Genomic DNA, 14737 nt, shown 5'->3' with positions numbered 1-14737 from the left:
TGGTACGTAAGAGATTCTTATTTCTGGGGTGAGCTGTAACTTTTCTTGGGGTACTGTATGACCTTTTGATACATTTTTAGAACTTTTGGGGGAGGTTGGGAGAACAAAGAAGTGCAAATCTGGAATTGTGTAACTTTTTATGCTGTTCTCTATGTGGTATAAATAGTGCAATAATTTAATAGCTCAGACTTTACGGATGTGGGGAAACCAATTATGTTTAGTTTTTATTACTTGCATCCAGAGGGAAAAATTTAAACTTTTTTTAATTTTTAATTTCTTTCTTTTTAAAAATATTTTTATTAATTTCATTTTTACATTTTTTCTAGTTTCATTAGGAGACTTGAGTATGTGATTGCCTATACAATATACAGCAATATTTCAGTATTGCAGTATACTGTAATTTTTAATTTTGAATATGTGTTAGGGCCACACTAGGCCACAGGCTGCCATGAGAGCCCATAGGCCACTTTGTGATTATGTCATAGGAGGGTTGATGGTATGACAGAGGGAGTTTTATTGCAGTATTATGAATGGGCTGTAGCAAACATGGAGCTTGGATAATTCACTTATTGTACAGCGCAGCGCTTTTAGGTAATTTATTTATTACCCCCCACCAAGCTGGGTTCTCATTTTACCGACCTCAGAAGAATGGAAGGCTGAGTCAACCTTCAGCCGACTACCTGAATAATGCGGGACTTAAACTTGCAACCTTCAGGTCGTGAGCGAGAGCTTAGGACTAGGGATGAGCGAGTATGCTCGCTAAAGGCAATTGCTCAAGCGAGCATTGCCCTTAGCGAGTACCTGCCCACTCGAGACAAAAGGTTCGGGTGCCGGCGCGGGGGAGCGGTGAGTAGCGGCAGTCAGCAGTAGGTAGTGGGGGGGAGGGGGAGAGAGGGAGAGAGAGATCTCCCCTCCGTTCCGCCCCGCTCTCCCCCGCAGCTCGAGCAATTGCCTTTAGCGCGTATACTCGCTCATCTCTACTTAGGACCTGAAGGCTCATGGAATTGTTAAATTTCACCATGCAATACAATACATTAACCAGCATATGATTTTAACATACTCCAATCATAAAGATAGCATGGTGGTTCAGTGGTTAGCACTGAGTCCTGGTTGCAAGGGCAACATCTGCTAGGAGTATGAATTTTTCCCTCTGTTTGCATAGGCTTCCTCCCACATGCCAAAAACATACAAATAGGTGAATTTAGATTGTGAGCCCCAATGGGGAAAGAGACCAATGTAGGCTCTGTACAGTGCTGTGGAATACATATGCGCTGTTCTTATGCCATTAAGGCATATGGATATCATAGAGGAGCACTTGAAACCCCTATTGTGTTGCAGAATGAAGAGTAGATCTTGATCCTGGTGCACCTGGTGCATCCATATTTTACATGGAGAGCCAATCATGCAAATGTCAACCATGCAATACTATATCAGTAATATTGCTGATTGTGTAGTTGGAAAAACTAGATCTGTGGCTTCATTTTAAAAGAGGGTTGTCTGGGTGAGTCAATTTCTTACATTCTATAATGTACGGGTGGAAGGAGAATTTATGTGTTTACCAAGGAGAAGACAATCTCAGATCTCGTGTAGAAGTCTGGGCCCATAGGAGAAATTCGAATCACATCAGTCTTGTTGCGGTATCAAATGATTTCTAATGTATTCAAAGTTGTATGTAGTTTATGTATGATAAATGACATCACAGGAAGTATAAACCTCCAAGATTAACAAGAATACATGATAGGTTACCACTAGAGATGAGCGAGCACCAAAATGCTCGGGTGCTCGTTACTCGGGACGAAATTATCGCGATGCTCGAGGGTTCGTTTCGAGTAACGAACCCCATTGAAGTCAATGGGCGACCCGAGCATTTTTGTATATCGCCGATGCTCGCTAAGGTTTTCATTTGTGAAAATCTGGGCAATTCAAGAAAGTGATGGGAACGACACAGCAACGGATAGGGCAGGCGAGGGGCTACATGTTGGGCTGCATCTCAAGTTCCCAGGTCCCACTATTAAGCCACAATAGCGGCAAGAGTGGGCCCCCCCTCTCAACAACTTTTACTTCTGAAAAGCCCTCATTAGCAATGCATACCTTAGCTAAGCACCACACTACCGCCCACAAAGCACAATCACTGCCTGCATGACACTCCGCTGCCACTTCTCCTGGGTTACATGCTGCCCACCCCCCACCCCCGCACGATGCAGTGTCCACAGCGCACACCAAAGTGTCCCTGCGCAGCCTTCAGCTGCCCTCATGCCACACCACCCTCATGTCTATTTATAAGTGCGTCTGCCATGAGGAGGAACCGCAGGCACACACTGCAGAGGGTTGGCAAGGCTAGGCAGCGACCCTCTTTAAAAGGGGCGGGGCGATAGCCCACAATGCTGTACAGAAGCAATGAGAAATATAATCCTGTGTCACCGCCATCAGGAGCTGCACACGTGGGCATAGCAATGGGGAACCTATGTGTCACACACTATTCATTCTGTCAAGGTGTCTGCATGCCCCAGTCAGACCGCAGTTTTTTTATAAATAGTCACAGGCAGGTACAACTCCGCAATGGGAATTCCGTGTGCACCCACAGCATGGGTGGCTCCCTGGAACCCACCGGCTGTACATAAATGTATCCCATTGCAGTGCCCTGGACAGCAGAGCTAACGTCAGATTAAATGCAGGTGGGCTTCGGCCCACACTGCATGCCCCAACCTGACTGGGGTTTTTAATTCATAGACACAGTAAGCCACCGGCAGTACATAAATATATCCCATTGCATTGCCCATCACAGCTGAGGTAATGTCATGTTAAATGCAGGTGGGCTTCGGCCCACACTGCATGCCCCAGTCAGACTGGGGTTCATTAGAAGTGGACACATGCAGTTACAACTCCCTGTGGATCCACAGCCTGGGTGGCTCCCTGGAACCCACCGGCGGTACATAAATATATCCCATTGCAGTGCCCAGCACAGCTGATGTAACGTTACGTCAGCTTTAATGCAGGTGGGCAAAAAACTAATTGGATTACACTGTAGGCGAGGGCCCCAAAAAATTGGTGTACCAACAGTACTAATGTACGTCATAAAAATTGCCCATGCCCAACCAAGAGGGCAGGTGAAACCCATTAATCGCTTTGGTTAATGTGGCTTAATTTGTAACTAGGCCTGGAGGCAGCCCAGTTAAAATAAAAATTGGTTCAGGTGAAAGTTTCAACGCTTTAATGAGCATTGAAACGTATAAAAATTGTTTACAAAAATTATATGACTGAGCCTTGTGGGCCTAAGAAAAATTGCCCGTTCGGCGTGATTACGTGAGGTTTCAGGAGGAGGAGCAGGAGGAGGAGGATGAATATTATACACAGATTGATGAAGCTAAAAGGTCCACATTTTTGATGGTGATAGAGAACAATGCTTCCATCCGCGGGTGCAGCCTACGTATTGTTTAGGTATCGCTGCTGTCCGCTGGTGGAGAAGAGAAGTCTGGGGAAATCCAGGCTTTGTTCATCTTGATGAGTGTAAGCCTGTCGGCACTGTCGGTTGACAGGCGGGTACGCTTATCCGTGATGATTCCCCCAGCCGCACTAAACACCCTCTCTGACAAGACGCTAGCCGCAGGACAAGCAAGCACCTCCAGGGCATACAGCGCGAGTTCAGGCCATGTGTCCAGCTTCGACACCCAGTAGTTGTAGGGGGCAGAGGCGTCACGGAGGACGGTCGTGCGATCGGCTACGTACTCCCTCACCATCCTTTTACAGTGCTCCTGCCGACTCAGCCTTGACTGGGGAGCGGTGACACAGTCTTGCTGGGGAGCCAGAAAGCTGTCAAAGGCCTTAGAGAGTGTTCCCCTGCCTGTGCTGTACATGCTGCCTGATCTCCGCGCCTCCCCTGCTACCTGGCCCTCGGAACTGCGCCTTCGGCCACTAGCGCTGTCGGATGGGAATTTTACCATCAGCTTGTCCACCAGGGTCCTGTGGTATAGCATCACTCTCGAACCCCTTTCCTCTTCGGGTATGAGAGTGGAAAGGTTCTCCTTATACCGTGGGTCAAGCAGTGTGTACACCCAGTAATCCATAGTGGCCAGAATGCGTGTAACGCGAGGGTCACGAGAAAGGCATCCTAACATGAAGTCAGCCATGTGTGCCAGGGTACCTGTACGCAACACATGGCTGTCCGCACTAGGAAGATCACTTTCAGGATCCTCCTCCTCCTCTGGCCATACACGCTGAAAGGATGACAGGCAAGCAGCATGGGTACCCTCAGCATTGGGCCAAGCTGTCTCTTCCTCCTCCTCCTTCTCATGCTCCTCCTCGTCCTCAATGCGCTGAGATATAGACAGGAGGGTGCTCTGACTATCCAGCGTCATACTGTCTTCCCCCGCTTCTGTTTCCGAGCGCAAAGCAGCTGCCTTTATGCTTTGCAGGGAACTTCTCAAGAGGCATAGCAGAGGAATTGTGACGCTAATGATTGCAGCATCGCCGCTCACCATCTGGGTAGACTCCTCAAAGTTTCCAAGGATCTGGCAGATGTCTGCCAACCAGGCCCGCTCTTCTGTAAACAATTGAGGAGGCTGACTCCCACTGCGCCGCCCATGTTGGAGTTGGTATTCCACTATAGCTCTACGCTGCTCATAGAGCCTGGCCAACATGTTGAGCGTAGAGTTCCACCGTGTGGGCACGTCGCACAGCAGTCGGTGCACTGGCAGATGAAACCGATGTTGCAGGGTGCGCAGGGTGGCAGCGTCCGTGTGGGACTTGCGGAAATGAGCGCAGAGACGGCGCACCTTTCCGAGCAGGTCTGACAAGCGTGGGTAGCTTTTCAGAAAGCGCTGAACCACCAAATTAAAGACGTGGGCCAGGCATGGCACGTGCGTGAGGCTGCCGAGCTGCAGAGCCGCCACCAGGTTACGGCCGTTGTCACACACGACCATGCCCGGTTGGAGGCTCAGCGGCGCAAGCCAGCGGTCGGTCTGCTCTGTCAGACCCTGCAGCAGTTCGTGGGCCGTCTGACTCTTCTCTCCTAAGCTGAGTAGTTTCAGCACGGCCTGCTGACGCTTGCCCACCGCTGTGCTGCCACGCCGCGCGACACCGACTGCTGGCGACGTGCTGCTGACACATCTTGATTGCGAGACAGAGGTTGCGTAGGAGGAGGAGGAGGAGGAGGAGGAGGGTGGTTTAGTGGAGGAAGCATACACCGCCGCAGATACCACCACCGAGCTGGGGCCCGCAATTCTGGGGGTGGGTAGGACGTGAGTGGTCCCAGGCTCTGACTCTGTCCCAGCCTCCACTAAATTCACCCAATGTGCCGTCAGGGAGATATAGTGGCCCTGCCCGCCTGTGCTTGTCCACGTGTCCGTTGTTAAGTGGACCCTGGCAGTAACCGCGTTGATGAGGGCGCGTACAATGTTGCGGGAGACGTGGTCGTGCAGGGCTGGGACGGCACATCGGGAAAAGTAGTGGCGACTGGGAACTGAGTAGCGCGGGGCCGCCGCCGCCATCATACCTTTGAAAGCCTCCGTTTCCACAGCCCCATACGGCAGCATCTCCAGGATGATAAATTTGGCTATGTGCACGTTTAACGCTTGAGCGTGCGGGTGCGTGGCGGCGTACTTGCGCTTGGGTTGGATCTCAGTGGCAGGTTGGGGCACAGGGGGAGAGGCAGCGGTGCAAACCGGAGGCGGTGAACGGCCTTCGTCCCACCTTGTGGGGTGCTTGGCCATTATATGTCTGCGCATGCTGGTGGTGGTGAGGCTGGTGGTGGTGGCTCCCCGGCTGATCTTGGCGCGACAAAGGTTGCACACCACTGTTCGTCGGTCGTCTGCACTCTCAGTGAAAAACTGCCAGACCTTTGAGCACCTCGGCCTCTGCAGGGTGGCATGGCGCGAGTGGGCGCTTTGGGAAACAGTTGGTGGATTATTTGGTCTGGCCCTGCCTCTACCCCTGGACACCGCACTGCCTCTTCGAACCTGCCCTGCTGCTGCACTTGCCTCCCCCTCTGAAGACCTGTCCTCAGTAGGCGTAGCAAACCAGGTGGGGTCAGTCACCTCATCGTCCTGCTGCTCTTCCTCCGAATCCTCTGTGCGCTCCTCCCTCGGACTTACTCCAAGTATAACTACATGAGTGATAGACAACTGTGTCTCATCATCATCGTCCTCCTCACCCACCGATAGCTCTTGAGACAGTTGCCGGAAGTCCCCAGCCTCATCCCCCGGACCCTTGGAACTTTCCAAAGGTTGGGCATCGGTCACGACAAACTCCTCCGGTGGGAGAGGAACCATTGCTGGTCATTCTGGGCAGGGGCCCGGGAACAGTTCCTGGGAGTCTGCCTGCACCTCAGAATGTGTCATTGTAATGGAGTGAGGAGGCTGGGAGGAAGGAGGAGCAGCAGCCAGAGGATTCAGAGTTGCAGCAGTGGACGGCGCAGTACTCTGGGTGGTCGATAGATTGCTGGATGCACTTTCTGCCATCCACGACAGGACCTGCTCACACTGCTCATTTTCTAATAAAGGTCTACTGCGTGGACCCATTAATTGTGAGATGAATGTGGGGACGCCAGAAACGTGTCTCTCTCCCAATCCCGCAGCAGTCGGCTGCGATACACCTGGATCAGGAGCTCGGCCTGTGCCCACACCCTGACTTGGGCCTCCGCGTCCTCGCCCGCGTCCACGTCCTCTAGGCCTACCCCTACCCCTCAGCATGGTGTATTACCAGTAGTGCAGAAACAGAATGCTGTAATTAAATGTGCCGCTTATTGGCCTGTGGTTGGAGGCTGACTTCGCTTACGGAACGCACAGCAGAGGCAGGTAAGAATTTTGCGCAAGCCTGCTGTAACACTTAGCTGGATGCGTATGAATTAGGACAACTACCCCCAGCAGAGACCCAGTACACTTGTGGACAGGAATACAGCGGTGATGTAAGAGGCAACACAGAGGCAGGAAAGAATTTTGCGTGAGCCTGCTGTAACACTTAGCTGGCTGCATATGAATTAGGACAACTACTCCCAGCAGAGACCCAGTACACTTGTGGACAGGAATACAGCGGTGATGTAAGAGGCAACACAGAGGCAGGAAAGAATTTTGCGCAAGCCTGCTGTAACACTTAGCTGGCTGCGTATGAATTAGGACAACTACCCCCAGCAGAGACCCAGTACACTGAGGACGGTCACAGGCAGCCCAAATAGATTCTTTTTCCCAAATGTTTTTGGAAAGGCCCACTGCCTATATACACTAAATATGTCTTCTGTCCCTGCCTCACCACCACTGGCCCTGGACAATGTAAAATTACTGCAGGACGCAATGCTCTGCACGGCCGATACACAAAAAAAAAAAAAAGTGCAACACTGCAAAAAGCAGCCTTCACACTACTGCACACAGTTAGATGTGGCCCTAAGAAGGACCGTTGGGGTTCTTGAAGCCTAAAATAACTCCTAACGCTCTCCCTATAGCAGCTCCGGCACCAGCAGCACTGTCCCTGAACTATGTCAGAATGCATCTGTGGCGAGCCGTGGGAGGGGCCGATTTATATACTCGGGTGACACCTGATCTCGCCAGCCACTCACTGCAGGGGGGTGGTATAGGGCTTGAACGTCGCAGGGGGAAGTTGTAATGCCTTCCCTGTCTTTCTATTGGCCAGAAAAGCGCGCTAATGTCTCAGAGATGAAAGTGAAAGTAACTCGAACATCGCGTGGTACTCGTCTCGAGTAACGAGCATCTCGAACACGCTAATACTCGAACGAGTATGAAGCTCGGACGAGTACGTTCGCTCATCTCTAGTTACCACTAAAATGATTAACATAAGTTACACCTTTAACCCCTTGAGTGGCGGGTTTCCTACCACCCTGTCTGACCCACCAGGGCAGGTTTTTAAAAATGGTCTAATCATTGAATTTCAACTAATTTTACAGTTGCGTCTCAAGAGCCATAACTTTTTCATTTGTCCATTGACACGGCCATATAAGGGCTTGTTTTTTGCGGGATAAGTTGTGATTTTTTAAACAGGGGGGAGGAAAAAAAGAAATGGGGGAAAAAAGAAAAAAATGGCCATGTCATTAAGGGGTTAAATAACATATTAACTTCCTTCTCTGGGTCATTACGACGCATGGATACCACATGTGTGATTGTATTTTTGATTTTTTTTCAAAGTAAAGGGAGAGAAGTGTTATTATTTTTTTAAATATTTTTTTTACTTTTGTTTTTTTTTTTACTTTTTTTTATTTTTGTCCCTTTAGGGGATTTCCACAGGGACCCATCAGGACCCCCTGATCACATTCCGGGGGTCCGATGGTGACAGCCCTTTACATGCTGCAGTGACAGCCCTTTACATGCTGCAGTCACATAGACTGCAGCATGTAAAGGGTTAACACAGCAGAGATCAGAAGTTTTCTCTGATCTCTGCTGTAAGAGCTGGTGCCTGGCTGTCCTCTCACAGCCAAGCACCAAGCTCTCCCTGCCACAGAGACCATCAGCTTGCTTCTGACAAGCCAATAGGCTCTATGGCAACCTGTAAACAAAGCAGGAGATTTAGAAGCAGGAGATTGCCGGCAGATCGGCAATATCTTCTGCTGTTTTTTCAAAGCCCTTGCTTTGTTCTCTGTGGGACTGTGCAGGAAGAGCACACTGCCACAGCTTGTGGCATTGTGCTCTGCAGCTTCCATAGTGATACATAGCCCAGAAATCTTCCGGACTATATCGCTATGGGCAGTGGAGCTCGTCCCGGAAAATTTCCGGGCGTGCCACTCAAGGGGTTAAGGTGTAACTATAACATACAATGAAACCGTTATGAATTCAGTGAAAAGGAATGCAAGGGGTGTGTGTGTGCTACTTCTACTAGCAGCAGGCTATATCTTCCTAGTCTACAATTTACTAAGAAAACAATTAACTCACACATTGATCTACAATTTTCTTAACAACGGGAACCAGGGGCAAGTAAAATTCCTAGGGCCCTCTGGTATGCCAATATGTTGACAGTTAGCTATAATTTTGGCCATTGCCAGAGCAGTTTGTCCACGCCTATATCAAATCTCCAGGCCTGTAAGGTTATACAGTAAAGTAATACAGTTAGATGACTTCTTACTTTATGATGCACTATTTTCTAAGTACAGTACATTTTTGCATTGGATTTTCCTTTTCTACAAGGCACATTAAAATTGTATATGGATGTGTGCCAATATTGTAGTTTGATGCATTATGTAAATCTACGGAACAATTGCTTCTGATTATTAAGATGACTCTGTGAGGCTTATCATTATACAATGTAAGTCTGGTTCTCTAGGCATCAAGGTGACTGCGAATCATAAAAGGAGCAACATATCTCCATGACTACAACTTTTCTGCATGATGATTCCGCGACAGTGCGCTGCTACTGGGGCACAGAAAAAGTTGAGAAAATGCAAATATACAAATGTTGCGCAATATCAGAATTGAATGACAAAAGATAAAGAGTAACAACTCTTCTAGTTAATTATATGGTGACAGTTTATACAACCCTATTTATCAACTACCTGACTTAGTTTGTAGCTAAAACATTGCAAAAAGACTCACTTTGGAGCACATTTCTTGTTTATACATGGCTCTCTGGGAGATGTGGATCAGATCAAAAGCTTTGCATTCCTAAGCAATAATTTACTTTGACTTCTGGAATACTGATTGTGTAGCCTTGACGATCCTGGCATGCCAATAAAAGTCAGTAAAAATTTCATACAACCCCAGGAGGTCACATATGATTTAATTTGTATTCAATGCGAATGTGAAAAAAAATCCCAAAGCCATAGTCAACAACAGAGGCAGATTTTAGGAAGGACAAACATAGATGAATGACGGCCTGTTTACACAGAACGATGCAGCGGCAGACCAATGATTTTAGGTCTGCACGAAAGACCCGATAAGGGATTTACTGTCTTTTCCCTAATGATACAAAAGTTTTAATCAGTGGCAGAAATGTGCAGCTTTTACTAGTGTGGATATAAAAATTCTACTCACCCCTTCAACAAATTCAACAAAGATGAATCATTTCAGATTTATGCCCACCATCAATGGAACCCATTATCTGTACAATTCCATTGAAAAACAAGCTGAAATCTTTTAGGCCCTTGTTCAGCGTGGTTTACACTCTTCTGACATGCAGGAATTTTGCGGTGTCTATGCTACGAGCAGAGTGCTGCTGCAGCTCCCATGGGAACGTATGGTAAGCACCATGGACAGCGCCACAGCACTGAGCTGACAGGCGAGTCAGCACTTGCTGTCCTATCTGTTTGAGTGCTTCTATAGCAACCTGTTGGTTGTTATAGAAGCGTGGTTTACAGGCTGCTGTAGTAGCGTGTAAACCATGCTCATCTAAATGAGACCTGTGGGGTTATTCAGATGAGTGTGTTTACGTGCGTACATACATCCACACAAAACCAGGCATCTATTGGAACCATTGGTTCCCTATGGTTTGTTCACATGTCCATGTTTTACAGGCGCGCAAACGCATGTACCTGCAAAACATAAGACATCTGTGCACCATAGGTCCGTGGTGCACGTCAATATTCCCCTCGGGGTGTTCCCTTGTCACTGAACACTGTGACAGCACCGTCACAGTGTTCAGAGACAAGGGGACTCCCCATGGGGAGTAAAGAATCCCCTGTCACAGCTCTCATGGCTGTGACAGCTGTGACAGAGGAACGCAATGTTCTGCCATTATACGGCCACTGCTGCTGCTGGCGGGCCCTTTGAAATCAAAAGGATGCCAGCACCCCGCAATGATTTTCGGGGAAGGGCTTTAAATATAAGCCCGTCCCTGAAAATCATTCCTAGCTTGTGTAAAAAATTTAAAAAATATATAATCACCTGTCCACCGCTGTCAGGGCTCAGGCACGTCTAGCCGCTTGGGACCCAGGAACTGTATTGAAGTTCTTTCAGCAGGCGAGGTCTAAAATCTCTGCCTGCTGAAAGGGCTGCGTCTGATTGGCTGAGCACTCAGCCAATCACAGGCAGCGCTCAGCCATTCATTGAATTCAAAGATCCCTTTGATGTGTTGTAAGCTCTTTATGGCTTCTTGCTTAAAAAATGCAACTTAGAAAATGTCAGGAAATCCTACTAGAAGAGCTGAACTTTATATGGGGTGAATCGGAATCAAAGAGTAGTGAGGGTCAGAGAGGGGGCAGGAGCTCAGTGCACTAGCTCCTGGCCAGGCCCGCCTCCTCCCCTTTGCAGAGAGGGATAGTGTATATTGGCAAGGCGGGAACACCCGGACTATATACGCCTGTCTGAATAAGCCCTTATGCTGTGATTTCAGTAAAATACACTCTTTGTAAACCAAAAAAATCAAGTATCTAGAAGGAGTTGGCGTTTTGCTGCAAAACTTGGCATGCAGTTACATCTGAGGCAGATTTACAAACGATTAGAGTTGTGGTGTGATTAGATGAACGGTCTTGCCACCTGAGAACCTAAAAGTAATCCCATCCTTGACAGACCACCAGCAGAAATGATCGTCTGATTGTCTAACAAGCACGAGCAGCTCCAACTCTTTTGCTGTTCGACATCCAGAGACAGGTGGCACCATTGTTCCCCCCTTGTGTCTGTTGGAACCATTTCCAGGCACTTGGCTCAAGGATATTTGGTCTCACAGCACCCATTATGTGTCCTGCCTTTGACACCCATCCACCATCACCTCTAAAGTGGTGCCAAATGATGAAACTACACTGCTACAGAGTGGAACTAGTTTTTCTTCAGCTACGAATCTAGGTTTAGCTTGGGCACTAATGACAGGTATATTTGTGTCTGTAGACTTAGGGGTGAGCACCTCAATCCTGTCTATGCTGTGGAGCGACACACTGCACCCTGCTAGTGTGATGGTCTGGGAGGCCATTGCATACAACAGTCGGTAACCCCTAGTAGTGGTACGAGGGACAATGACAGCTCAGCGATATGTTCAGAACATCCTGCAGCCACATGTGTTCCTCTCATGGCGGCTTCCAAGAGGTATTTTCCAGCAGGATAATGCTCGGCCACACAAGGGGGTCACAGGAATGTCTCCACAACATTGCTACACTTCTGTGGCTTGCATGGTCACCTGATTTATCGCCAATAGAACATCTATGGGACCATCTGGGATGCCAATTTTGACAACCTACGGGTTTGCACAATCTAGAGGCTCAGTTACAGCAAATGTGTACAGATATATTGCAGGATACCATTTGGAATCTGTATACCTCCATGCACAACTGCATCACATCTTGCATCCAAGCTAGAGGTGGTGCAACAGGGTATTAGAGCATCTATGCCAACAAGTATCACATCTTACATCCAAGCTAGAGGTTGTAGAACAGGATACTAGAGCCTCCATACCCCCTGTATCACATCTTGTATCCAAGCTAGAGGTGGTACAACAGGGGACTAGAGCCTCTATGCCCACCAGTATCACATCTTTCATCCAAGCTAGAGGTGGTACAACAAGGGATTAGAGCCTCCATGCCTGCCCATATGACATCTCACATCCAAGATAGAGGCGGTACAACAGGGTACTAGAGCCTCCATGCCTGCCCGTATCACATCTTGTATCCAAGCTAGAGACAGTACAACTTGGTAGTAGAGCCTCCATGCCCACCCGTATTACATCTTGTATCCAAGCTAGAGGCAGTACAACAGGGTACTAGAGCCTTGATGCCCACCCGTATCATATCTTGTATCCAAGCTAGGGGCAGTACATAAGGGTACTAGAGCATCCATGCCCACCAATATCACATCTTGTATCCAAGCTAGAAGTGGTACAACAGGGTACTAGAGCCTCCATGCCCGCCAGTATCACATCTTGTATCCAAGCTAGAGGTGGTACAACAGAGTATTAGAGCCTCCATGCCTGCCCATATCACATATTGTATCCAAGCTAGAGGCAGTACAACAGGGTACTAGAGCCTCCTTGTCCTCCCATATTAGATCTTGTATCCAAGCTAGAGGCGGTACAACAGGGTCCAATAGCCTCCATGTCCTCCCATATTACATCTTGTATGCAAGCTAGAGGCGGTACAACAGGGTACTAGAGCCTCCATGTCCTCCCATATTACATCTTGTATGCAAGCTAGAGGCGGTACAACAGGGTACAATAGCCTCCATGTCCTCCCATATTACATCTTGTATGCAAGCTAGAGGCTGTACAACAGGGTACTAGAGCCTCCCTTCAAGGTGTTAGTTTTCCACAACAGATTCTCCTTTTGCTCTGATATTGTAATCACTTATACCAACATTACAATCACATACAGAAAGCTTCATTAGATTCTGACAACTCCTTCTAGGTACTTGATTTCTTTTGACAATGAGTGTACATTTTAAGCAGGCAGACAGGAAAATATAAGAACCAGATGCAGTAAACTTAGGTAGTGTACAGTAGGGTCATGACAAAAACATCATTATAAAATGGTCTGAAGTGATACTTCTACAAATAAGTCAAGAATCGACGTAAGGGGTTATTACCTGTCCACAGCAATGGCTGTTAAGGTGAAGACAGAAACGTACACTGTTACTGGCTGTATCAGGAACACAAAGTAACACATAAACTTGCCAAATATCCAGCCCTGGGAGTTGAAGGCATAGGCGAGAGTGAAGGGCACACACGTGGCACACATGAGCATGTCAGAAAAAGCCAGATTTCCAATAAAGAAATTGGTGACGTTGTGCATTTTCTTGGTTCTCCAAATGACATACAGAAGTAGGTAGTTCCCAAATATTCCAATTAATACTACTAAAGTATAGCATGGTATGATAAGTGGCTTGTAGGACTGTATGAGCTGCACTCCAGTGAACTCCGAGCTCGAGTTGGAGCTGTTGAGTTTGACCCTGTATATTGTGAGATTGGCAGGTCCATAGCTCCTGCCACTGGTGCTTTCCATATCTTCAGCCAGTTTCTATAGTAAATCCATAAAACTGTTACACAGCATACTTAGATAGACCAATGACTGAGGGATTTCCACACAAGATTACCTTTCTTATTGTTGTCTTTTATCAACAACTTACTGTAGATACCTCAGTTCCTTTGTAAATGACCTTTAAATATCTCCTAAATCCTTGGCACTAGCCAACAATATATAGTAAGACACAGATATCACCTCATTTAGAATTAATATGGAGGTTTTCTTCCAAATATTATAAATTTCACGAAGCACATTTCCAATATACGGAAATGTGGAAAGATTTCTGAAGAGTGTTAGGCCATAGAGGGGGTAAAAGAAAACTTCACATGTTCTTCAATGTGTCTCCTTGATGGCATTTACATTGTATTATAAGACACATGTTCCTCCACAAAGTAGGATTCAGGCCTCTTGTTGTCTTGACATGAAATTTCCATTCCTAGAGAAAACACAAGGAGATATTTTAGGACTTGGCAAAAGTGACGGCATTTACAAATTCTGCATTGCTAAGCTTTTTATTCTGCAGACAGGAGCATGAATGTTACACATCAACCTGCAGGACTTTCTTATAAGTTGAGCTCCTTTAGATGCTGATAAAGTTCAATGGTCAGTTTTTTCCTAGGTCAACTATTAAAAAGGTTGTTTTGCTACAGGAAGCAAACAGCTCCATGCATTACTAAGTGGCCCAGATTGGTACTGTAGGCGGAGCGTCAGAGTTCTGCTGCGTATTTTAATGTGGATCTGCATGTGGATTTAGCCTTGGTCAATGCCGCAAATCCATGTATGTGTAGAATTGATATGCTAATTGTTTTTTTTAATGCAATGCACATTTCAGTATCCACATTGGGAAACATCAGTGCCATATGA

At 47.4% G+C, this 14737-nt stretch overlaps 1 protein-coding gene across 1 annotated transcript in view; it reads right to left on the bottom strand.

The window, feature by feature from the left end:
* Window positions 1-13988, bottom strand: part of PRLHR (prolactin releasing hormone receptor) — a 90509-nt gene extending 76521 nt beyond the window's left edge. Inside the window, exon 1 of the mRNA XM_066590000.1 lies at window positions 13437-13988. Coding sequence (XP_066446097.1) covers window positions 13437-13852 — 416 coding nt within the window. The 5' untranslated portion in view covers window positions 13853-13988. The remainder of the gene's footprint in view (window positions 1-13436) is intronic.
* Window positions 13989-14737: the final 749 nt, after the last annotated feature.

This window comes from Eleutherodactylus coqui, chromosome 2 (genome assembly GCF_035609145.1).
Source record: "Eleutherodactylus coqui strain aEleCoq1 chromosome 2, aEleCoq1.hap1, whole genome shotgun sequence".
NCBI classification, from domain to species: domain Eukaryota; kingdom Metazoa; phylum Chordata; class Amphibia; order Anura; family Eleutherodactylidae; genus Eleutherodactylus; species Eleutherodactylus coqui.
The sequence above is the reverse complement of the archived record's forward strand: the minus strand, read 5'-3'. Positions and strand labels throughout refer to the sequence as shown.